Source organism: Ictalurus punctatus, chromosome 5 (assembly GCF_001660625.3).
Source record: "Ictalurus punctatus breed USDA103 chromosome 5, Coco_2.0, whole genome shotgun sequence".
NCBI lineage: Eukaryota > Metazoa > Chordata > Actinopteri > Siluriformes > Ictaluridae > Ictalurus > Ictalurus punctatus.
Genome location: NC_030420.2, coordinates 32,366,206 through 32,389,922, shown reverse-complemented (window position 1 = coordinate 32,389,922; position 23,717 = coordinate 32,366,206). Strand labels below are relative to the sequence as shown.

General features: G+C 42.5%; 1 protein-coding gene across 4 annotated transcripts in view; it reads right to left on the bottom strand.

Annotated features, from left to right (window-relative positions):
* rfx2 (regulatory factor X, 2 (influences HLA class II expression)) overlaps window positions 1–20,140 on the bottom strand; it is a 44,159-nt gene extending 24,019 nt beyond the window's left edge. Inside the window, exons 1-2 of one of the 4 annotated variants that reach the window (XM_017467038.3) lie at window positions 19,828–20,140; window positions 19,140–19,208 (exon numbers count right to left, since the gene is read on the bottom strand). Coding sequence is in view for 2 of the 4 variants with exons in the window: in XM_047155737.2 (XP_047011693.1) it covers window positions 8,795–8,911 (117 nt within the window). In the remaining 2 variants the exon portion in view is untranslated. Of the gene's footprint in view, window positions 1–8,794; window positions 9,065–19,139; window positions 19,209–19,827 lie in introns of those variants that run through there. The other 3 variants (XM_017467036.3, XM_047155737.2, XM_017467037.3) reach the window with 3 other exon arrangements.
* Window positions 20,141–23,717: the final 3,577 nt, after the last annotated feature.

Below are 23,717 nucleotides of genomic sequence, written 5' to 3'. Positions count from 1 at the left end.
TGTCCTGAGGGAGCTCCTGAGCAGAACTTTAATTAAGAGTGAGCGAGCGTGTGAAGAGCGGAGGGCTGGAGGTCCGGGACGGTCTCTGTGCGAGCTCCTCGCCGGGGTTAAAAGCCACGTTAAATTCCCCACCAGCTGCTCGGGACAGCACAAAGGCGGCGGGCGGCGGGAGGCCGCGCTCGTCTGGGCCGGAGGACGGAAAGCCGCGCTTCATTACAGTACACACGAGTCCACGCACAAAGCGGCCGTTACACCCGACGCCATTCCCTTCTGACCGGGCAGAGACGCGCAGGGAAAAAAAGACCATCTTATGTCATGTTACTGAGCTGCTCTGAAATGAATAGGTGTTAAAATTTAAAACAAATGAGACCTAAAAGCAGAACGATAAAGAATTCAATCACGCCGTCATCATCATCATCATCTTCTTCTTCTTCTCCGCTCCTTACACCCTTACTTCCGATCACATGCTTTTACTTCTTCAGTTTCACTTATTTCTTTCGGTTTAAAGCTCTCTCTCGATTCTCCTGCACCTTGTAAAAGCACTTTCGGGTCGAAATGGATAAAAGGCGCTAGATAAATAAAGTTATTACTCTTATTATTATGGTTAAGGGGCAGTCTGTCGCTTATTATTAAAGGGAAGCCAACTTAAAGAGCGCTCGAAAAACACATGCAGATGTTCAATTAAGCGCCGGAGCCCACGGTCTTGGCTCTTGTTTGCGCTCCGGCCCACATTGTTTGCAGAGCAACAACCGTTGCCAGTAGCAACACAGTCCACTCCCGTTTCCAGGAGCCTGTTGCTAGGCGACCGGCAGAATACTTCCCAAACCAAACAATGCTGTCCCCAGAGCGAGCCGTCTATCTCACATTAACCAGAAACTTACAACAATAAATACGTAACCTATTCATTTCAGCCTCTTGGGGGGGCAGAAGGGGGAAAGGGGGAAAGGGGGAGGGGTTAATTACTGAGGTGTTGTTGGGGCGATGGGAGAACAGCTCGGTTCCAATTATATCCCCTCTGCAATGATTTGTGGAGTTACTTTCGGGAACTTCGAGCCTGCTGTGATCTAGAGCCTCCAGACCAAAACTGACAAGGAATGTAAAAGTAATCAGGAAAGCTGGAGAAAAGGAAAGCATGAGGAGGAGGGGGGGTGGGGTGAGGGGAATTATGAAAAGCTTGCTTTACACCTCTGTGTGCCAAAATCAACAACTGGTTCACAAGATGACTTTTCCAACTGCTGGGCGTGTGCTGATAATCGACTGTAAAACACAGTGATATTCAACATATACACTCAGGAAATATACTATACACACACACACACACACACACACACACACACACACCATATTATATGGGATATTACCACTCAGGTGTATATCATTGTGACAGCAGTGGAAATTATAGTTATTACAGTCGTTACTATCAGAAATTTTGCAGTTATTACGCTTACTGCTATCCAAAATGTTTATTAGTTATCAGAAATCTTACAGTTATTACCATAATAAATATCACGCATTTACTATCAGAGATGTTGGTTGTTGTGACTAGCGACATTCTCATCATTGAACTTATTACTTTGGGGAAATGTTATCATTAACAGTATTACTCTGGGTAAATGTTATTAACATTATTACTGTGGGGAAATGTTATAGTCATTAACGTTATTACTGTGGGGAAATGTTATAGTCATTAACGTTATTACTTTGGGGAAATGTTATAGTCACTAACGTTATTACTCTGGGGAAATGTTATAGTCATTAACGTTATTACTGTGGGGAAATGTTATAGTCATTAACGTTATTACTGTGGGGAAATGTTATAGTCACTAACGTTATTACTTTGGGGAAATGTTATAGTCATTAACGTTATTACTGTGGGGAAATGTTATAGTCATTAACGTTATTACTGTGGGGAAATGTTATAGTCATTAACGTTATTACTCTGGGGAAATGTTATAGTCATTAACGTTATTACTGTGGGGAAATGTTATAGTCATTAACGTTATTACTGTGGGGAAATGTTATAGTCATTAACGTTATTACTTTAGGGAAATGTTATAGTCATTAACGTTATTACTCTGGGGAAATGTTATAGTCATTAACGTTATTACTTTAGGGAAATGTTATAGTCATTAACGTTATTACTGTGGGGAAATGTTATAGTCATTAACGTTATTACTTTAGGGAAATGTTATAGTCATTAACGTTATTACTGTGGGGAAATGTTATAGTCATTAACGTTATTACTCTGGGGAAATGTTATAGTCATTAACATTATTACTGTGGGGAAATGTTATAGTCATTAACGTTATTACTGTGGGGAAATGTTATAGTCATTAACGTTATTACTTTAGGGAAATGTTATAGTCATTAACGTTATTACTGTGGGGAAATGTTATAGTCATTAACGTTATTACTGTGGGGAAATGTTATAGTCATTAACGTTATTACTGTGGGGAAATGTTATAGTCATTAACGTTATTACTTTAGGGAAATGTTATAGTCATTAACGTTATTACTGTGGGGAAATGTTATAGTCATTAACGTTATTACTGTGGGGAAATGTTATAGTCATTAACGTTATTACTTTAGGGAAATGTTATAGTCATTAACGTTATTACTGTGGGGAAATGTTATAGTCATTAACGTTATTACTCTGGGGAAATGTTATAGTCATTAACATTATTACTGTGGGGAAATGTTATAGTCATTAACGTTATTACTCTGGGGAAATGTTATAGTCATTAACGTTATTACTTTGGGGGAATGTTATAGTCATTAACGTTATTACTGTGGGGAAATGTTATAGTCATTAACGTTATTACTGTGGGGAAATGTTATAGTCATTAACGTTATTACTGTGGGGAAATGTTATAGTCATTAACGTTATTACTCTGGGGAAATGTTATAGTCATTAACGTTATTACTGTGGGGAAATGTTATAGTCATTAACGTTATTACTCTGGGGAAATGTTATAGTCATTAACGTTATTACTCTGGGGAAATGTTATAGTCATTAACGTTATTACTGTGGGGAAATGTTATAGTCATTAACGTTATTACTGTGGGGAAATGTTATAGTCATTAACGTTATTACTTTAGGGAAATGTTATAGTCATTAACATTATTACTTTGGGGAAATGTTATAGTCATTAACGTTATTACTCTGGGGAAATGTTATAGTCATTAACGTTATTACTTTAGGGAAATGTTATAGTCATTAACGTTATTACTTTAGGGAAATGTTATAGTCATTAACGTTATTACTTTGGGGAAATGTTATAGTCATTAACGTTATTACTGTGGGGAAATGTTATAGTCATTAACGTTATTACTGTGGGGAAATGTTATAGTCATTAACGTTATTACTGTGGGGAAATGTTATAGTCATTAACGTTATTACTGTGGGGAAATATTATAGTCATTAACTTTATTACTTTAGGGAAATGTTATAGTCATTAACGTTATTACTTTAGGGAAATGTTATAGTCATTAACGTTATTACTTTAGGGAAATGTTATAGTCATTAATGTTATTACTTTGGGGAAATGTTATAGTCATTAACGTTATTACTTTAGGGAAATGTTATAGTCATTAACTTTATTACTTTGGGGAAATGTTATAGTCATTAATGTTATTACTTTAGGGAAATGTTATAGTCATTAATGTTATTACTTTGGGGAAATGTTATAGTCATTAATGTTATTACTCTGGGGAAATGTTATTGTCATTAATGTTATTACTTTGGGGAAATGTTATAGTCATTAACGTTATTACTGTGGGGAAATGTTATAGTCATTAACGTTATTACTCTGGGGAAATGTTATAGTCATTAACGTTATTACTGTGGGGAAATGTTATAGTCATTAACGTTATTACTGTGGGGAAATGTTATAGTCATTAACATTATTACTGTGGGGAAATGTTATAGTCATTAACGTTATTACTCTGGGGAAATGTTATAGTCATTAACGTTATTACTGTGGGGAAATGTTATAGTCATTAACGTTATTACTTTGGGGAAATGTTATAGTCATTAATGTTATTACTTTGGGGAAATGTTATAGTCATTAACGTTATTACTGTGGGGAAATGTTAGTCATTAACGTTATTACTGTGGGGAAATGTTAGAGTTATTATTGATTATAATTATTACAGCTGCTGGAAAAAGTGTCATCAGTGTTACAGTTATGCAGTAATAATTAGTCAGTTGCACTAATGACTTTCGTCAACCTAAAGAAAAAACTGCCAACTTGATTTGCACTGCAATTTTAGTAAAACTTTACACACTGTAACTGGCTAGTGGGTGAAGGGGTCCGGCTCTAATATGTATAATGTTGCTTAATATTTGATTAGCATTAATCATAAAAAAAAAAGTTCATAAAAGGAGTTTCAGTGGTGTCTCAGTGCTGAATTCTTCAGTGGTCCCTCGTTGCAAAACGTTTCAGAAGCTGTGGATTGGTTGATTAATTACAAGAAAGGACAACATCTGTTATGAAAGGAATCCCGAATTAAAGGACGGACTTCCTGAGCGACAAGGACAAATTGATTGCGTGCGCAGGTTTCATCTTTATCTTACTGAGCATGATGATCTTACCCAAACTCCCATCATTCAATAAAGTGTGTGAAGGCACAGAGGTACTCGCACACAGATGATTTCTACAGCGGAGGCTGTTTACCAGCAGAGGAACAGAGGAGAAGAGACATGAGACAAGACAAGAAGAGAAGAGAAACAGAAGGAGGAGGGAAGAGAAACAGAGGGAGGCGGAAGAGAAGAGAAACAGAGGAAGAAGCAAAACAATGAGAAGATGAGAAATAGAGCAAGAAGAAAAAAAGAAATGTAGGAAGAAAGGAAGACGATGCACACAGACCTAGGACACGGGACACTAGATGAGGACAGAACGAGAGACAAAAACAGAACAGGACACGTGAAAGAAAAGAACAGATGCAAGATGAGAAGAGAATGAGAGACAAGAAGGGAAATAGAGGAGAGAAGAGACGAAACACGAGATGAGAATAGAGAGACAAGAACAGAACAAGAAACGAGAAGAGGACGAAAGAATGAGACAAGAAGAGAGGAAAGAATTAGAGAAAGGAGAGGGGAAAAAGAAAAGAAAAGAAAAGAGGAGACTTGGAATAAAAGACAGACATGAAGTAGAGAAGAGGCGAAAAGAAATGGAGAGGAAAAAAAGAGAAGAAAATCTGCAAACTCAGGCTGATCCCCTCCTCATCCTCCCTCCGCACTCCATCCATCACCACGGCAGCCCACTGTCGCCATGGAGACCGTTTGTTCACACTTACAACTCTCCGCTTCCCCAGAGCCCATTTCCCATCTAACACACACACACACACACACACACACACACTGTAAACCTTTCCAGATTTCCACCCCCAGCCCGGCGCTGGAAAAGGAAAAGTGCTTTGAAGCGCAGCTGTGAGCAGGAAGCCCGCGTCCTCCACATAAACTCTTACATGTGGGTGTTTCGGCAAGGACACGGTCCTCTCCGTCCTCCCCTCCCCCGATTTTTTTCAGTGACGACAAAATGGAGCATCTCCAGCCTTCCGCTCTCACACCACCTTGTTGCCCATAGCGATGGAACAACAGACGAAGAGGAAACGGAGGTATCGACGCGCTCCTTTTACCGGTTAAAGATTTCCACTGCTCTGAAAAACACATCCTGCTGTCTTATTGTCGTCACGTACGCAGTAAACGAGTGTGGAATTAATTAAGGACGTTACAGGTACAGTGAAATTTTCACGGCTGGATCGAATCGAATTCCGAAGAATGGGAAACCGTTGCTTGTTCTTGTCCCCCCCCCCACCACCACCACCACCGCATCACATTCCTGATGTGGTCTTGTGCTGTTGTACCCCGTCTGCCTCCAGATTCGATCGTTGAGATGCTTTTCTGCTCAGTACGGCTGCACTGGGTGGTTATCTGAGTTCCTGTAGCCTTCCCGTCGGCCTAAACCAGTCCGGCTGTTCTCCTCTGACCTCCTTTCCGCCTGCAGAACTGGAGGGATTTTTGTCTTTCGCACCATTCTGTGTAAACTCTAGAGACTCTTGAGCGGCTGTGGCTCAGGTGGTAGAGCAAGTCGTCCACTAATCGTAGGGTTGGCGGTTCGATTCCTGGCCCACGTGACTCCACGTACCGAAGTGTCCTTGGGCAAGACACTGAACCGCAAGTTGCTTCCGATGGCAAGTTAGCGCCTTGCGTGGCAGCTCTGCTACCATTGGTGTGTGGGTGAATGAGACACAGTGTAAAGCGCTTTGATGTGAACGATAACTGAAGACCTGTTTATACATGGTTGTAATTTCATTGTAACCAACCTTGTAAACAGATCGAGAGTTTTTGGTCTTACACAGCGCTCGGTTGAACGCAGCTTGACTGCTGATTCACATGAATAAACATGGCAACCTGTTGCTAGCGACTTTCGGAGCGTCCCCCCCCCCCCCGCCCCCCTTCCTCTTAGCGTTGCATCTTCTTAGAAAATTCCAGCAGCGGAAAAAAAATAGGCGAGAAATTCGGGTCAAATGACACTCGCGCGGAGAGACCTGAATCACACTGAGCTGAGAGAAAACTTCCGTGAAGTGTTCGCTTCAAGAAAAAGCTCGCGTTTCCGAGCCTGCCGGGATGAATCTTTTTCACGCCGTCTTCTCTGACGGATCCTGTTCAGACGCTACGTTCCGTGCTCGGATACCGAGTGGGCTAATGAGAGCGTTCCTATCGCACGGGGTTGGCAAAAAACCTCAAAGCCACAGACATGCACATCGTCTTTCACTCGTGTTTTCGCGGTCGATTCGGTGCCAGCTTGGTTTTGGCACATTCTAAAAAGGTCCAAAAACAACCGAGCCCTTATGGCAGAAAATTTACCGCGATGAATTCGAGACGTAGCATGCAAATTAAAAAATAAAAGCAGGCCAACGTATGATCCCTGCACAACAGGCAGCGGAAAAACTAGCTTTCTTTCCCACTTGCCCACTTTCTCGCCTCGTCAGACCACACCTGTTTCCTTTACTCGGATACGGTGTTATCGGAAATGGTACCTCTTTCTTACGTAACAGTGGCGATTGACCGATTTCATTGACCGTACCGGACTTTAACAGGCGTGGCCGCTGTTTGTGAAATGCAGGCGTGCGATTACTTGATGCTAGTTACATGTTTACGTTCAGGAAAAAAAAAACACATACATCTGCTTCAATAGCATGCGTGCGTGTATGTGTCAGACGTGCGTGGAGTATTCACCACGCTGGACTTTCACACCTTGTAGCGTTAAAACCTGGAACTGAAACGGACTAAACTGGGATCATAAGTCATGCATTTACAGCTCTGGGTTCATCCAGGAACGGGTCACATGACGCTTTGAATTTACACGCGGATCGACGCCATTCAACTAATGACGTGACTTCTGATGGCAAACTTGTTTCACCAGAACTAATTAACGGTTTACATTTTATGGCATTTTGTGGATGCTCTTATCCGGAGCGATGTACGTTTATCTCATTTATACAACTGAACAATTTTTTAGGGTGAAGGGCCTCGCTCAAGGGCCCAACAGTGGGAGCTTGGCAGTGCTGGGGCTTGACCTCCTGACCTTTGATCAGTAACCCAGAGCCTTTAACCACTGAGCCACCACTGCCCTAATTTAGGAGTTTTACAATAACAAGGGGGTGAATACTTTTATTTGTAAATAAATTTGCGAAATATATTGACTCGGTCCCCCTCCGACTTCAGTAGTAGGGACTATTTTGTGTAGATCCATGACAAAATCCCAATTAGGCCTGGTTCAGTTCCAAGTTCAAGGGGGGTGAATACTTATGCACGGCACTGTAAGTGTGTGCTCGAGATCTCAGTGAATGTCTTCCACCAATCCGTTGTTTTTGTTTGTTTTTTTTTAAAAGAAGTGTACGGATTAGCCTTATTTTAGCCTAACACCTGAATGACTCAGTGATACTGTGATAACACTGAAGGTGTACGTGTTCGTGGACTGCACTTCCTGGGAAACGACACAATTTTACAAGCAGTGTATATGCAGTCGGACTCCTTCGCTTGGCGGCCATCTTGGCAGCAGTCTAGGGTATACGATCGGGCTACTTGAATGCTGAGAAATCCACAAACGCCAAACTCCAAGCAGGACTCGCTGGTAAAATCTGAGAATAATAAACTACTGTTCGTCCACGTTTCTGCGCGACGTGCTGGACAAAGGCATGATGACGCTATTTACGGCCGTTTCCATGGTAACGCTGGGCGTCAGCCTAGAGAGTCGGAAGAATCCCAAATCGGCTTCCTCCTACGTGTGCACTACGTAGGGCGCAAACAAAATGGCGGCGGTGGCTCAGCGGTTAAGGATTTGGACGACTTGTTGTTTTGAATCGGTCACGGTTGCGCCCTTAACCTTGAAAACTTCAGTTAAATTGTGAGTCATGTGAGGAAAATGACTCATTTTTACTTGGTAATAATTTTGTTTTGTTCATGTTCATCAGAGGATAACGTCTAAGAAGGCCATGTCATGTCACTGAGATCAGTACAGAATGTTTATCTGTTTACAGAGACACAAACATGTTCTTCTGTTCAAGGTTCGTCTAAACATCTTCTAGAGACCCCTAAAACAAAGCCTGTTTGAACTGCCTCAAACCGCTTCTTATCGGGACACAGGAGTGTGTCATGCTCTGCGTTTCATATATACATATATATATATAGTAGTGGTTCAGCACAAGCACTTCAGAGCTCTCTCATTATTCTATCCTGCTTTATTCTATCCTGTATTAACCATCTTTCTGTAATAAACCTTTTTACCTTCAGAGGATGAGTCTGCGAGTGTTGTCTAACTTCCACGACAATTTGGCATCTCCTGGCTGGACTGCGCGAGTCTTTCAGCTTTTCTGGACAACGAGCAAACCTGAGGAAGCTCATGGAGAAGTTTCACCCTGAAGTCTGTGTTGATACGAAGGAGGTTTGTTGTGCAGAGTGAAAGACCAACGCAGCCTAACCACTGACTGGTAGGAATCATCAAGAATTTAGAATTAGAATTAGAAGTTTATGAAGTCATTGTGTATTGCTGTCTGTGTGGAAGGGAGTCAATGATTTAGAATCAGAATTAGAATTTTATAAAGTCATAGTGTATCGCTGTCTGTATGGAAGGGAGTCAGTGATAATAAGAAATGCGTGTATTACATTGAGAGAAGTATTACATGGAGGCGATTTCTTATAAGAAGTCCCAGGAACTTCGCCTCTGCGACGGCAGAGATATTGGTGTTTCTTAGATCACAACTTCAAAACTAAGATATATACCGACAGGTATATATATATAGAGAGAGGGATAACGGTAAAAATATTTGCTAACGTTCTGTCATATTTGTAAACCGTTCTGTATCACCTTTGGTCAGAAGAATCATTGCTAACAGTGCTACCCACACAACGTCACACGTCCCCTTGTCACACGGACACATGATGGTTATTCTATGATTGAACACAGGCGGTCTGCGATACTCAACCCTCGCGACTAGCGAGACGGGGTTTGATTGGCTGAACTCAGTACTCGGGGGATGGGGCTCGTGGATATTAACCGTCTGTCTACCAATAGGTGCAATGATTCTCCTTGTGTTGCTCATTTTGCCTTGTATTGTTTCTCTCGTTCGGAGCAGTCTCTCACGGTCGTTGAAATCACCGATGACCAAACGCTGATGTTGACAAAGACTGATCACGACCCTTACAAAGACCAACCCGAGCTGTATCTTAAACCTGACTGGGAACTAGATTCTCCCAGCGACACTGACGACCCATTGACATCCATTTCACGTCCATTGTAAATATTCCTTTGACCAGGACGATTCTCATTTCACTCTAAAATAAGCTTGCTTGACGACAGGATACTTTATATCCGCAAAAACAGCCTTAACGCCTTCATTATGCCTGTTTCATGATGAATTCAGTTCTGATGTACTCACGGCATAGTCATTTCTCTGTTAATTTTAGTTATCATGTTTTGTAATGATAAAATGGGGGAAATGTGAGGGAAATGACTCATTTTTACTTTGTAATAATTTTTTGTCCATGTTCATCAGAGGATAACGTCTAAGAAGGCCATGTCATGTCACTGAGATCAGTACAGAATGTTTATCTGTTTACAGAGACACAAACATGTTCTTCTGTTCAAGGTTCGTCTAAACATCTTCTAGAGACTCCTAAAACAAAGCCTGTTTGAACTGCCTCAAACCGCTTCTTATCGGGACACAGGAGTGTGTCATGCTCTGCGTTTCATATATACATATATATATATAGTAGTGGTTCAGCACAAGCACTTCAGAGCGCTCTCGTTATTCTATCCTGCTTTATTCTATCCTGTATTAACCATCTTTCTGTAATAAACCTTTTTACCTTCAGAGGACGAGTCTGCGAGTGTTGTCTTAACTTCCACGACAGTCACTTTAGATATAAGCATCTGCCAAATAAATACATGCAACTGCAAAATAATGGCTTCTACACCGTATGTAGTGCACTCTATGGCCAATAGGAAAACATTTTTAGCCATCTCCAAAGTTTAGCTAATCTGGCTTTTACATTTTTTTTTGTTTATTTCTATTACAGTGTACAAATGTTTCTCTTAGTCGTGCTCTTAGCCAAAGCAAAATAACGTATTAGCAACGATTTTTCGTAGAAACAAAGGTGACATACATCTGCACACATAAGTGTATGATTTTTTTCTCGTTACAGCTCATAAGAAAAATGGGGTGGGGCTTAAGTAACAGAGCTGCCATGCTGAGCGTCACGTGTTCGACGCATTCGCTTTCTAACCTCCACGTCGTCTCTTATTTAACTTACTGCTAGTGTTTGTTAGACAGCTATCCAACGTAACTTGGATAAATCAATCAACCAGCAATCTGGGCCTCTACAGGCCACACGTTATATAACCCCACATGTCAGAGAGCAATCACAGGCCACACGTTATATAACCCCACATGTCAGAGAGCAATCAGAGAGACAAGGGATGATATCTTTATCTGAAAACGTTGTCTCTTATCAACAACTCAACCCACGCATGGCTGAGTCAGACTGATAAAGGTTTGGCACTAACTCGGTTTCAGAGATATGAGCGATGATGGGTGTGAACTGATGGAAGAGAACACGGGCAACTGGAGAGTTGAACTTTCAAGGTGCAAACCCAAATAAGCATTAAAACTAATACAAAAAATCTCCCTGAAGAAAAGTGAAGAAAGTGAAGCTCAGGAGCTAAACAAGCCACTGAGCAGGTCCCTAGGAAATCTCTCTTCTCTTGTTTACAGTGGAGCGAGATGATCACAGCCTTGATCTGCGATTTATGAGAAGGTCTGACGGCTTTGGAGGGTTTTTTTTAATAAACGACTCAAAGTCGAATCCGATCAAACAGCAACACCCCCCCCCCACCCCCACCCCCCCGCTGTGATGGCGGCCTTGGCCTGTGTTAGACGTGTTCTCCTCACAATAGCATAATAACAAATACCGTGGAGTGGGAGTCGCTCGGTGTTCGAATCAACAAGCACTTCCTCGTCTATTCAGATGCTGGATGTCGCCTGAATGGGCATTCACGGGAGAAAAAGACGAATCTGCAAACTCACGGCCCTCGAGGGGCTGAGGATAAATGCACAGGATGTCGGTATGGGCGGAGGAAAGCGCTCCGCATTAGTCCGGGTGCTTAATGCAGGAACTGGAGTGAACTAGTGACCTCGGGCTTACAGTGTAATGAGGTTACGGTATTCTACGTGTCGCTCGCATGCATAATGTCACCGAGGTCTTCTGGGGAGTTAAAAAAAAAAAAGGAATGGTCCTGCGGTAGCGTTTAATTTTACCCAAGGGGAATTCTTAAACTGGAGTTTAAACCGGTAGGGGAAAAAAAAATATGAGTGACTGAGAAGTTATATCGGAAAGAGGATGCAATCTGACAAGCGCTCGAACGTGATTCGTTCATTTAAACAGCTAATGGAAGTAAATTTCCAGTCGACAGAATGAAAATGCCAAAAGCACACACTTATAGATTTCCAGATTGTGCAGAAAGGAACCGAGCAAAGAAACTGTAGCTGGATTGATCCCAGCACTGCCAAGCTGCCACGGTCGGGCCCTCGGGCGAGGCCCTTAACCCTCGACGGCTCAGTTGTGTGATTGAGATAAAATATATAAGTCACTCCGGATAAGAGCGTCTGCCGAATGCTATAAATGTAAAAGTAGTTATCTAGCTACAATTCTGTCTGTTTGTATATACGAATATGGTGGATTTCCTACACTTCAGTGCTACAAAATCACATGCCAGGTTTTATGGTTCTGTTCCAGCTATGTTGACTCATTCTCATAAGTTGTAGTAGTTTCCCCAATGGCGCACTGTTTATATAAGAAATAAAACACTCTGTGGGGTCGTGCTTTTATAGGAAAATAATTAACGATAAGGTGAAACCGAGTTACTTTTACCAACCCAAAGTTGATGATTTTTTTCCATAAAGGCAAGTTTTACCCTTCTGATCCCACGGTAATATGGCGACTATAACATATTTATTTATTTATTATTAAAGACTGACACATCCGTTCTAGCGTTGCAGAACGTCCACGAACCAAGTTCTCACGTACGTTATAGCAGATATAAACCATCGTTCCGTGACAAGACTCTCTCTTTTCTCTATTTTACATTTAAAATAACCAACAACAACAACAACAAAAAAAATCCCACAAATTGTCGCCTTACCGAGAAACCAGAAATCGTAAAAAAAAAAACCCTCTGGAAAACTTTAGTGACTGTTACAAAGCGCTGACACTGGAGACTCCTTCCGTAAATGTTAAATATGCATCTTCTTACGGAAAACGTCACCGTATCAATTAAAAAAAAAAAAAAAAAACGAAAAAAACCCAGCATGTCTTTTTATTATTAGTCTTTGATTACGTGGAGCGTCCGCCGTACGAGTCGCATGTGATTTGAAAATTATTCGTACCTTCCGACCAATCAGAATCGAGAATCCGACAACGCTGTGGTACGATAGACTTTAATAAACACGAGGACGAGGCGAGATAAAAACGCCTGGTGCAGTACTTCTTCTCATTGAAGCTTCTAGTATTTCGCGTTGGGGTCGTCCAGAAAATAATGAGTACTGGGAAGCGGGTGTCTATAATGTCCATTTCAAAACATTGAGAACGGGGAGAAAGAGAGAGAGAGAGAGAGAGAGAGAGAGAGAGAGAGAGAGAGGTAGGACTGAGAGGTCTATTGTCATGCAAATGTAAAGGCCTCAGTGTGCTGTCAGTGGCAGGAAATTTAATTAGACGCTGTGTAGCTATGATACAAACAAGGCGGAATGTAAAGAACGTACTGATGAGGGGAGGTTGCAGTGAGGGTGAGTCTGTGTGTGAACAACATTTTAATTTCCTGGCATGTTGTTACCTGTTGCTGAAGCGTGTTTAAAGCCTGTCTTGAGAGAGAGAGAGAGAGAGAGAGAGAGATGAATCACGGCTGGATCCCACTCACAAGGCCACAAGCGAGGATTGATTCATATGAGCCCACAAAGCTTCAGGTGTTTAATGTATTAAGAGCGACTGAAACTATAAATCGGCACCCTGCCCCCCCCCCACCCACCCCCCTCTCTCTGTCTCTCTCTCTCTCTCTCGGTGTGTCTCTCTCTCAGCCGAGAGCAGCCGTCTCCACTGTCTCACCTCAAACAAACACCTCACACGCCAGATAACACACGCGCTTTCAGCATCAACACGCTCGAGTGTCTGCTTTTTCGCACGCACAGATCCAGAGCCACCCGAACAGTCACAGACCAAAATAAGAAAACAGTCGTGTCCAGTCGCGTGCCGCTAATTCGTCACACGACACATCGTTTTAAACCGCGGTGATCTCGGATTCTGGATTCCGATTGGTCGGACGATCGACGACGTCGATTCGATCGCTCCGACAAGTAGTGCGGCTGCGGAGTGGTCGCGTGCGCTCGTTCTCGCGCGCTGTCGTTTCTATAGCAACAGCGTATGCAGGGACTCGTACGGCAGACGCTGCAAAAAAAGAAAGAAAAAGGAATTAATCCGTAATATGGTGAGGCCTTTATGCTGATTGGCCACGTTAGCATAGATGCAAACCACTATAGTAGTATCGTGCCGTGACAGATAGTGACCCGTTATTGAACTACAGATATGCACCTGAACTCGCCGTAGAAGCGTTCTGTTTTTACCGTACGCCTGTCTACATAAATAAAAGTCGACTTGACTCGACAACAAGGAAATATTTCGGCAGGCAGCGACGGGCCAGCTGAGGACGAGCAGCGTTACAGACTGGGCTAAATACAGCCGTAGTGCACACGCATACATGGTTAAAGATGTCATCGAGAACCATTTCGGGCTGTCCCGATGCTCTCACACACACACACACACACACACATCTAGGGGAACTCACTGCAGCTGTCAGGTTGAGATCTGAGCTCTGTTAAAAACTCGCTGTGGTGTAGGGTTACTGTCGACGCCGACGCCACTATCCCAACACAATCCCGGAGTTGGCGCCGTGGTCAAACACACTTTAACACGCCACATGTAAACAGTGAACGCTCAAACAGTTGCTGATTTGAGCATCTACCTTGAGCAAGATAATTAACCTTAAAAGCTCAGGTGTATCGTACTTTAGCCAAATGTAGTGGATCACGTGTGTGTTACTTTACACTTTGTACGACTTTGCAGTAGAGTTGTTTACTGTAAATCTGACAGTACTTTCAAATCTCAATTGCTTAGAAACTATGTAAAAAGATCGTAGCAAGACTCGAATAATATTATGCTAGCGCTTGTTCTCCGTCGCTGCCACTTGCGTGGTGGGCTGGCGGATACATTTACCGTCCGTCACCCCAGTTTTATGAAATACACGCGGAGAACGAAAGCGCCCGCAGGCTGCGTGCTGGGCCGCTCGCTCACGCCAGCGTCCGTGTGTGTGATTTCGTGAGCGGGTGAGAGGGCGAGACAAAGAGTTGGAGGTTACACCCTCGCCGTCTCGATGTTATCGCTCCGCATTCGGCATTCCGACCGACGGAGGCGGCGACTTTTGCTCCGGATTCTTTGGCGGGGAGTTTTGTGCACCGAACGACGACGATGAATGAAACTCGACCGAGCGGAACGGCGTATCAAAGGATTTCACGATTAAAGGAGGTGAAAATGCTCGGGATTACAGGTATAAGAGTTAAATCCGGCTTCTACATGGCGGCTCTCATCCTCGACGTCTGTCCACACACCTTTGCCTTTCTCTGGCTTGCCTGTGCATGACACGGCTCCACGCGCCTGTCAGAAGAAAAAAGGATAATGGCATATTTTTTTTATTTTAAAAAAAAAAAAAAAAAAGGAAGAAGAAGAAGAAGAAAACAGTTTGGAAAGCCTGAGGCTAAAGGCCCGAGGACAGCCCTTGTCTTTCCGTTACTCAGCCTGTATTTGTGTATCAAGTTGCCATGTAAACACGGCAGCTGTTCTGCTTCGCCTGGCGTGCAGTCTTCATTCCCGTTCCTTTATTTTCTTTGGCGCAGGGCGTGTGGGACGGAATTAACGAGTCTGATTCAGACGTGATTTAGAAACTTTATCAAAACAAGTGAGCAAATGATTTTGAGCCTGCCTAAGGCTTTGTACGCTAATTTCTTCTTTAAATACCCGGATCACCGGCGACCTGTAATTATCTCTACGTGTCGTGTTTGAGTGATTAGAAAGAAAATGGTTTGAAGGATGGTACAAATAACCAGAGGGAAGGAATTGAAAATCCCTAAACGGGTGAAGGGTTACGGTTACCGACACCCGTCTAAAACAACAAGCGAGGGTTTAAACTTGCCAAACTTTCAAGATCACAATATTTGCCCCAAAACTTCATCATGGTCACAGATAGCGTCGCACTTTATCCTGTCATGAAATATTTCTGACGTCTCCGTGGGTATGGTCTCGTTCGGGTTGACTCCGCCCACAACCACAGGGAACGAGGGCTCGCTGGATGATTTGATGAGGATGAAAACGATGTAAGTCTTATGTTTGGAAAAAAAAAAAAAAAAGACATTTTTTCTTTAAATCGGTCTCTAACCTGGAAGGACAGATGGATGGTTAAGACTGTTTTTTTCTATAAAAGCACCAAATCACAGGTTTAAATCAATGCACTCGACCGTTTCTACAGTAACAGCCAACACAGGGAGCAGATAGGAAACGGTATTAGTTGACACACCGTGGTATAAGAGCAATAAAACACTTTAGCACATTCCGTTATTGGAAAATAAACAACTTCAGGGCGGTGACAGCGACTCGGCTTCGTCACACCGCTCCGTCGCTGATTATTTTCCTACAGGACCAGCATTTCATTCCTTACATAACGGATAACTGATTATCGGGTCGCGTGCCTCGTAACTCCGTTAAGCGTCCCAGTCGGGTTACGGTATGGGACGCCGCGGGAGAGTTTGAAAATCACGTAATGTGGGGGGATGCGAGTCTCATTCCACTGTCTAACTGGACATAAATTTGGCTAGGATGCGAGTGTCTGACCCCATGAATAATTAACGGAGATTCCATGAATCATTCAGTCCTCGACAGGGAACTCGGCGATCCTGCCTGGAAATACACCTGTGACAACATAGTTCTTTACTGAGGCGCTGCGTCGCTCGTCATCGGAGACTCGTTTAGAGTCGGGGGGCAAGTTTTCTGCTCCAGCGATCTGGAAATCGCCGGCACACCTGACACACGCGCCTGGAAGAAACTTGTCCTCGTCAGCTCCATCGACCCTGGAGAGCGATCGCTCTGACAGCCGGAGCCTCTCGTTAATGAGCGGATCAGAGCTGTCCTAACGTGATTAGTCGCCCAGAGGAGAGTCGGGACGAGAGAGGACCACAGTGTCTCGTCAGCCTGTTTCTCTCTCTCTCTCTGTGTTTTTTTTTTCTCGCTTGGCACGGCAATTACCCTCATTATCGGTGCTGCTTTCAGAGGCACGGCTGCTCGCTGATAAAGAGGGATCAATAGCGAGGCGAAGTCGACACCTGGCCCATGAGCCGTTGTCACGAGAGGCACTCATTAAGGCGCTTTCCACCGCTCAGGTGTAACACGAGCGACAGAAATGACAGGACTCGGATGAGCGGACTAGAGCCCGACGAGTTCCCCGCGTGCCCGTCAGATGTGCACGCGGAGCGTAATGCGTAATTTAATCTGCGCTGGCGTTGCCGGTTGGAGTCATCGATGATTACCTCCGGAGAAATGTCACCCTCAGTGCACCGATTCTTATAATAAGTTTTTAGATCGGGTTAACGCCGTAGATCTTTCCCATTTATGGTCTGTGATATGATCGTGATGTCGTAACGGACTGAAATTTGAACAGCTCCTCCACGACGTCCCAAAGCCGTCCAGTCTGGATGTCCGATATTGAAGGACGCACGTGTCCTAACGCAGCCCTTCGAAGGGAACCGACTTGTCAAGGAACGTCAAGACGGTGAGGAAATTCCGAGCACGGAACGTTCTGCGCATCAATAACGTCCGATCTTGCGTTCGTTTGCCCGTAAAATCGTCCGTTACTAACGTCCGATACAACGTGATACTATCAGACGTAGGCCTGATGGATGTTACCGTCCATGCGATCTGGATGTAGGACCAATAATCCCAAACCAAGCAAAAGAACTCCTCTACGATCCTTGGTTTGTAAAAAAAAAAAAAAACAGGTTTGGTAACCGAGACAACCCTGGTACTGATACTCAGTATCGGATCGGTACACCCCTGGGGTAAGATGTGCGTTAGATGCTTTCAGACATCGAGCGTGATCCTAAATGATGCTAAACCTAAACGTAATACTTTAATGTAGTATTCCAATTTCAATCAAAACCAACAGATGATCTGAACGATGATCAGAAACATTCAGATGATTTACCTGGTCCTAAAAAAAACACTGGACATCAAAATCCATGATCCGGTTTAATGGTTGGCAGTTTCCTGCTTCTGCGCCACAAATCACTACGGCTTTAAAACAACCTGTCGCGTCTGACCGAGCTGGGAAAAACTTTTTTTTTTAAAAACCAAACAACTGGTATCAAAATTCAAAACCAAAATCTAATCTCTCTAGATTTATTACAAGCTCATTACACGTTTTTAATATACATGCATTCACCATTATAATACTGTGTGTTATATTGTATTGAATGATTGTAAGGATTATCCACACACACACACGCACACGAGACAAAGAAAGAAAACGAATCACTGAAAGCACGAGACCCAAAGCAGTTAGTTACCGTATCCGATAGCAACCGAATCAACCCTGTCGGAATCGGACCAGTACACCATTAGAACGAGACGGAAATTCTTCCGGGATCAAACGCGATCGATGAGACCAAACCCAAGTAAACGCGGGTCGAGTTGACGCGTTAGGTCAGTAACGCAGTTGCAGATCTCCACATCACGGCCGTCTGCTCGTCCTTAAAACGAACGAATTCAAGGCAAGACGGCGAATCGGACCCGAAGACGACGTACGGTGACGAACCTGTTATTCGTCTTGAGCGTAAAAAAAAAACAAACGCACGGTCGTCCGGTTAACGGTTTCCTGCTCAGACTTTACAGATCGCGACGGCTTTAAAACGACCCGTCGCTTCGGACCGAGAAGGGAAACACTTCCGGTTCACTTTTTTTTTTACTGGGATCTCGCGTCAAAACCCAGAAACATAACCAGAGATAAATCTCTGTGGAAATAATTATATATAACCGCAAGTGTTTAATACACATTTATGCATCCGTTATTACGATATCGTGCGTTAAAACGTTGTATATAACCGAGCCAGACCCGATATCGATATCGATACTCGGTATCGGATCGACAAGCCGCTAGATCGAGCTGTAGATCCGAGACGAAGCGAGGAAAACTAACCCGTGTAGATCGTGTCCACTTCATGCTTAAGTAATGCAATTTCAGGTGCATCATGCACGTCTCGTCATATTTATCTCGCCATCAAATATGAGGGTTTCCGGTGAAAAAGCAAGCAAGACAAGATCAAAAAACCCAGCATGATCTCAGCATGACCTTTAATTCAGAAACATTTCCATCCTTCACCATGAGCTTTTTTTTTTTTTTTAAATCAACAATCCTGCCTCTTCTGTACATTCTCTCTCAGATCCCAAACAAAACAAACAAACAAACAAACAAACAAAAACCAACCTGTTGCCTCTGAAAGAGCTGGGAAACACTTCAGCTCGGTCTTCTATATCGCCCTCCACTCCAGATTTACTGCCGTCGAAAATAATCCAGGATTAAATCCCACAGAGAGATGAACACAAACCCAGGAAGTGCAGAAGATGTTTCAAAAGGAACATGTTAGTATTTCGTAACCTGTAACTGCTCTATACAACATTAATGCACGAGCCCTGTAACGCACGAGCTCTTAAAGTAAACCAATACACCGTTTAAAAAAAAAAAAAAAAAAAAAAAAAACGACAGGATTTATGATTATAACACACACCAGTGAATATGCAGGTGTGTGTGTGTGTGTGTGTGTGTGTGATTCGGACTAGATTAATGTATCACTAGAGGAAAAAAAAAAGTTTAAGCTAGCTTCTTGGCTAACGAGAGCCGGCTAGCAAGGTAACAGCTAGCTTACACAAGTTAAACAACACGACAAGTTTAGTAAAAATATATATATATATATATTTATATATATATATTTAATTATATATACATTCCTGAGGCGGGGGGTATACAAAACAAAATGTACTTGAGTAGGAAAATGTACAGAGTTAAACAGAACGCGTTAAGTGTAAGAACCCAAGCTAGCCCAACTAGCTAACTAGTTCAAATTCTTCCCCAAAACCGACCAAAATAAAAGATAAAAAAAAATAAAAACACACACCTTGTGTTTCGCAGCTTTCTGGTTGTTGTCTTTTCTTTCTTTCTTTCTTTCTCTCTCTCTCTCACACACACACACATTCACACACACACTCTCTCTCTCTCACACACACACACACTCACACACACACACACACACACACACACACTCACTGGAGCTTCGGCTCCAGTTTCCGCTGCTGCTGCTGCTGCTGTTGCTCTTCGCTGTTGGTAAGAAACGGTCTCCACGACTACAGTCGCTATGGAGCGCGAGCGCGGGGGTCTCGAGGCAACTGTTGCTAGCCGTTCTCCCGCCTACGTCAGGAGCTTTTAGAACTGAAAAAGAAGAAGGCTGGTAGGGGCGTGGTCCAAATGTTCAGGCCACGCCCCTTGGTCTATTCTGTTTTTCCTGTAACCCACCTCGCACCCCCCACTCCATTGATCGAGGTTCCCGCTACGGCGCGCGCTTAAAGCCGCGCATACTTCCCTCGTGCCGCCATTATTGACCGCTTTACCGCTTTTGGCGCGCGGTGATTTATTTATTTATTTTATTTCATTTTGTTTTATTGAACATGGCGTCGTTTACTTTACATTAAGCACATAAACACAACAACGGATTATGTCTCGAGTCGAAACCTTTTATTTACCAGAGTGCTCATGTTTACTGTAGTTTTGCAGTTTAACAGCTGGGAAAATCAGAAGGCTTCTAACTTTTTTTTTTTTTTTCCTCCACCGTCCTTTAACTGTAGAAATATTTACAGATTTATTTTATAAACACAGCTATTCTGATATGAGTTTCATTATTTACACCATGTTTTGTCTGTTTCTTAAGAAGCAAGGAAGCTTTTTAGTCCTCAACTTTCCACTGACAGAACACATTTAGGGGTTTGTGATAAATTGCATCAAAAATAGACAATAAACAATAAAACTAGGGCTTACAGTGGGTTAGTGGTTAGCACGTTCGCCTCACACCTCCAGGATTCCCGTCGCAGTGCTGTGTGTGCGGAGTTTGCATGTACCCAGGTTTCCTCCGGGTACTCCGGTTTCCTGCTCCAGTCCAAAGACATGCATGGTAGGCTGATTGGCGTGTCCAAAGTGTCCGTAGTGTATGAATGGGTGTGTGAGTGTGTAAGTGATTGTGCCCTGCGATGGATTGGCACCCTGTCCAGGGTGTACCCCGCCTTGTGCCCGGTGCTCCCTGGGATAGGCTCCAGGTTTCCCCGTGACCCTGAAGGAAAAGTGGTATAGAAGATGGATGGATGGTTGGAACAATAAAAATATTCAAACTCAAAATACAAAAATGTTTATTTCACTGTCTTTGTACACCCATTTTTTCCCGACCGCAATGGTATCTTAAACTTAGCAATTTAGCAACTTTTTTTTTTTTAAAGATGAGATTAGATTAGATTAGATTAGATTAGATCAACTTTATTGATGCTGAAGGATGTTCTAGTGCCAGTTGCTCAAGAAAATCCAAAACAATGAAAGATAGCAGTGGGTAAAATTATCGACAGAAACATACTAGTGATGAAATTAAATGAGAAATATTATTTTTAAACTGTGCGTGTGCAAAAAACAAAAACAACAACAAAAAAAACTTCACACTGTACATAAAATAAATTAGAGTAGGTGTAAGTGTAGGAATATGCATGAGTATACACAAGAAAATGGAACTATTCTTTAAAAACTGTATACAAAGCAGTGAGTAGTGTTTAAGTTTTAGAGAACCCCTCCCTGCAGAAAGGGGAGGAGTTGTACAGCTCCGCCCACTTCACAGTCATATGTCATGTGTCCCTGAAAAGGCTGTACATCTGTATGTGCACACACCTGTTGCGCTTCTTTTTTTTTTGTGTGTGTGTGTGTGTGTGTGTGTGTGTGTGTGTGTGTGTGTGTGTGTATGTGTGTGTGTGTGTTGATCTGCCGAGTTAAATTCCTGTGTGAATACCTGTGTCCAAGTTGAGATTATTTACAGGCTACTTATACCTAGTTATTGATTCAATTCAATTAAATTCAAGTGGCTAATAACTACAGTGTAAAAACCTCAATAATAAATATTGAGTTTATGTTATTATTATTATTATTATTATTATTATAAGAACTTATAACATATAATACTATACTTAAAAGGGTCCATGGATTTGAGAAATCCTGGCCTATTTAGGACACAGTGAAGAACTTCTTGACAACAACTTTCTATAAAAAAGTGAGAAAAGTGTTTGCGTAGTAATTTTTTTTAACAAAATACTCAGTTCTGGACTTTATTTATATACATGCACTCAAAATATATTGAAGAAGACAACAATTAAAATAACAAAATAAATAAATAAGGTAATTGCAACAGAGCTGTGTAGAAAGTATCTCTCACCTAAAATCAGACTAGTTTAGAGACATGGTGGTGTAATTACTAAATACAACCACTAGAGGGCAGGATGTCTCTATAAATACAGTAACTTTTGGTAATGTCACTTCCCCTATGAATTTGAGTAGGCCTACAGTACATGTACTGTATCTACGTAATCCACCTTTGTTTTCCTTACTTTCTTGTCTTTTCCTGGTGAGTTGTTTCCATGTATGTATGTTTTGGAAGCATACTTTCAATAAAGTCAAATTAGTAAAAATGAGACGCTTAACCGAAACCTGAAACAGTGAAATCAGATAACCTTAATTCCTCAGGTGGGATCAAAGTCTCCTAAAGTTAATCCAGAGACTTCATACGGTGAGTAGCGCTGTCGTCTGACAGCTCCAGGGTCCCCAGTTTGATTCTGAGTTTGGGTTACTGTCTGTATGGAGTTTTGCATATTCCACCTGTCTCTGCCTGGGTTTCCCCCAGGTTCTCTGGTTTCCTCCCACCTGCTAAAAACATGCACGTAGGTGGATTGGCTGCAGTAAATTACCCCTAGGTGTGAGTGTGTGTGTGTGTGTGTGTGTGTGTGTGTGTGTGTGTGTGTGTGTGTCTCACACCTAGTGTTCCTGGAATAAGCTTGGATTCACCACCGCCCTGACCAGGATAAACTGCTGAACAAAGCATATATAAGTAGGGATATGTACAATTAGGAAAGATCTGTTGCTTTTCCTGGTCAGTTTTCCCGAGGCAATGATCCAAAGCTACCATGGAGCAAGAACTCAAACGGTTCCTCAAACTGCTGTCCAGGAACTAAAATTAGTCCTCTGGTGGGAACAGGGGTAAAGTTCATCCAGGTACTTCCTCTACTCTCTCAGACAAAGGGTACTTAACTGGACCTTTCCTTGTTGCTGGGATGGTACAGTACTTTTATGGTTTTCGTCATGTGTAAAAGTGGATGTAATGTACCTTTAATATAACTGGGCTTCAGACATACATTACGAGCAATTTCTAGCTTAAAAAATACATCCCTGCAGAAAAACCAAACAAACCCCAGAACAATAGAAATAATCAAAGAAATTCTAATGGTTTCGACCACAAATACCATTACAAACCATCGACTAACCATTACAACCATTAATGGTATCCACTAGACGTAACATGCCACCAATAGAAGGCAACAAATTACCAAGAGAGACCCACGGGGACCTTTAGTGTTTCCATTAAAACCATTACAATTCCCATTATAACTATTAAAACCATTTTTAAATTCTATGAAGGTTTTCTTTTGTTTGTTTCAGCAGGGATGCTAAAGGTACAAAGACTGTACACCACGGCAGCAACAAGGAAAAGTACAGTACTATTAGTACCCCTTCTTCTCTTCTGAGAATGTGTTCAATTCACCAAAGTTGTTTTTTTTTTGTGACCGGAAGTGACGATTAAAATGTCACTTTAAATGAAGTGACTAAAAATCTCAACCCATCAGGATCTCAGGTCGCGTTATAATTTGATTATCCTGTGTTTTGGTGTTAATGAACCCCGTTGTTAGCATGTTACACCACAGGTGGCTCTAA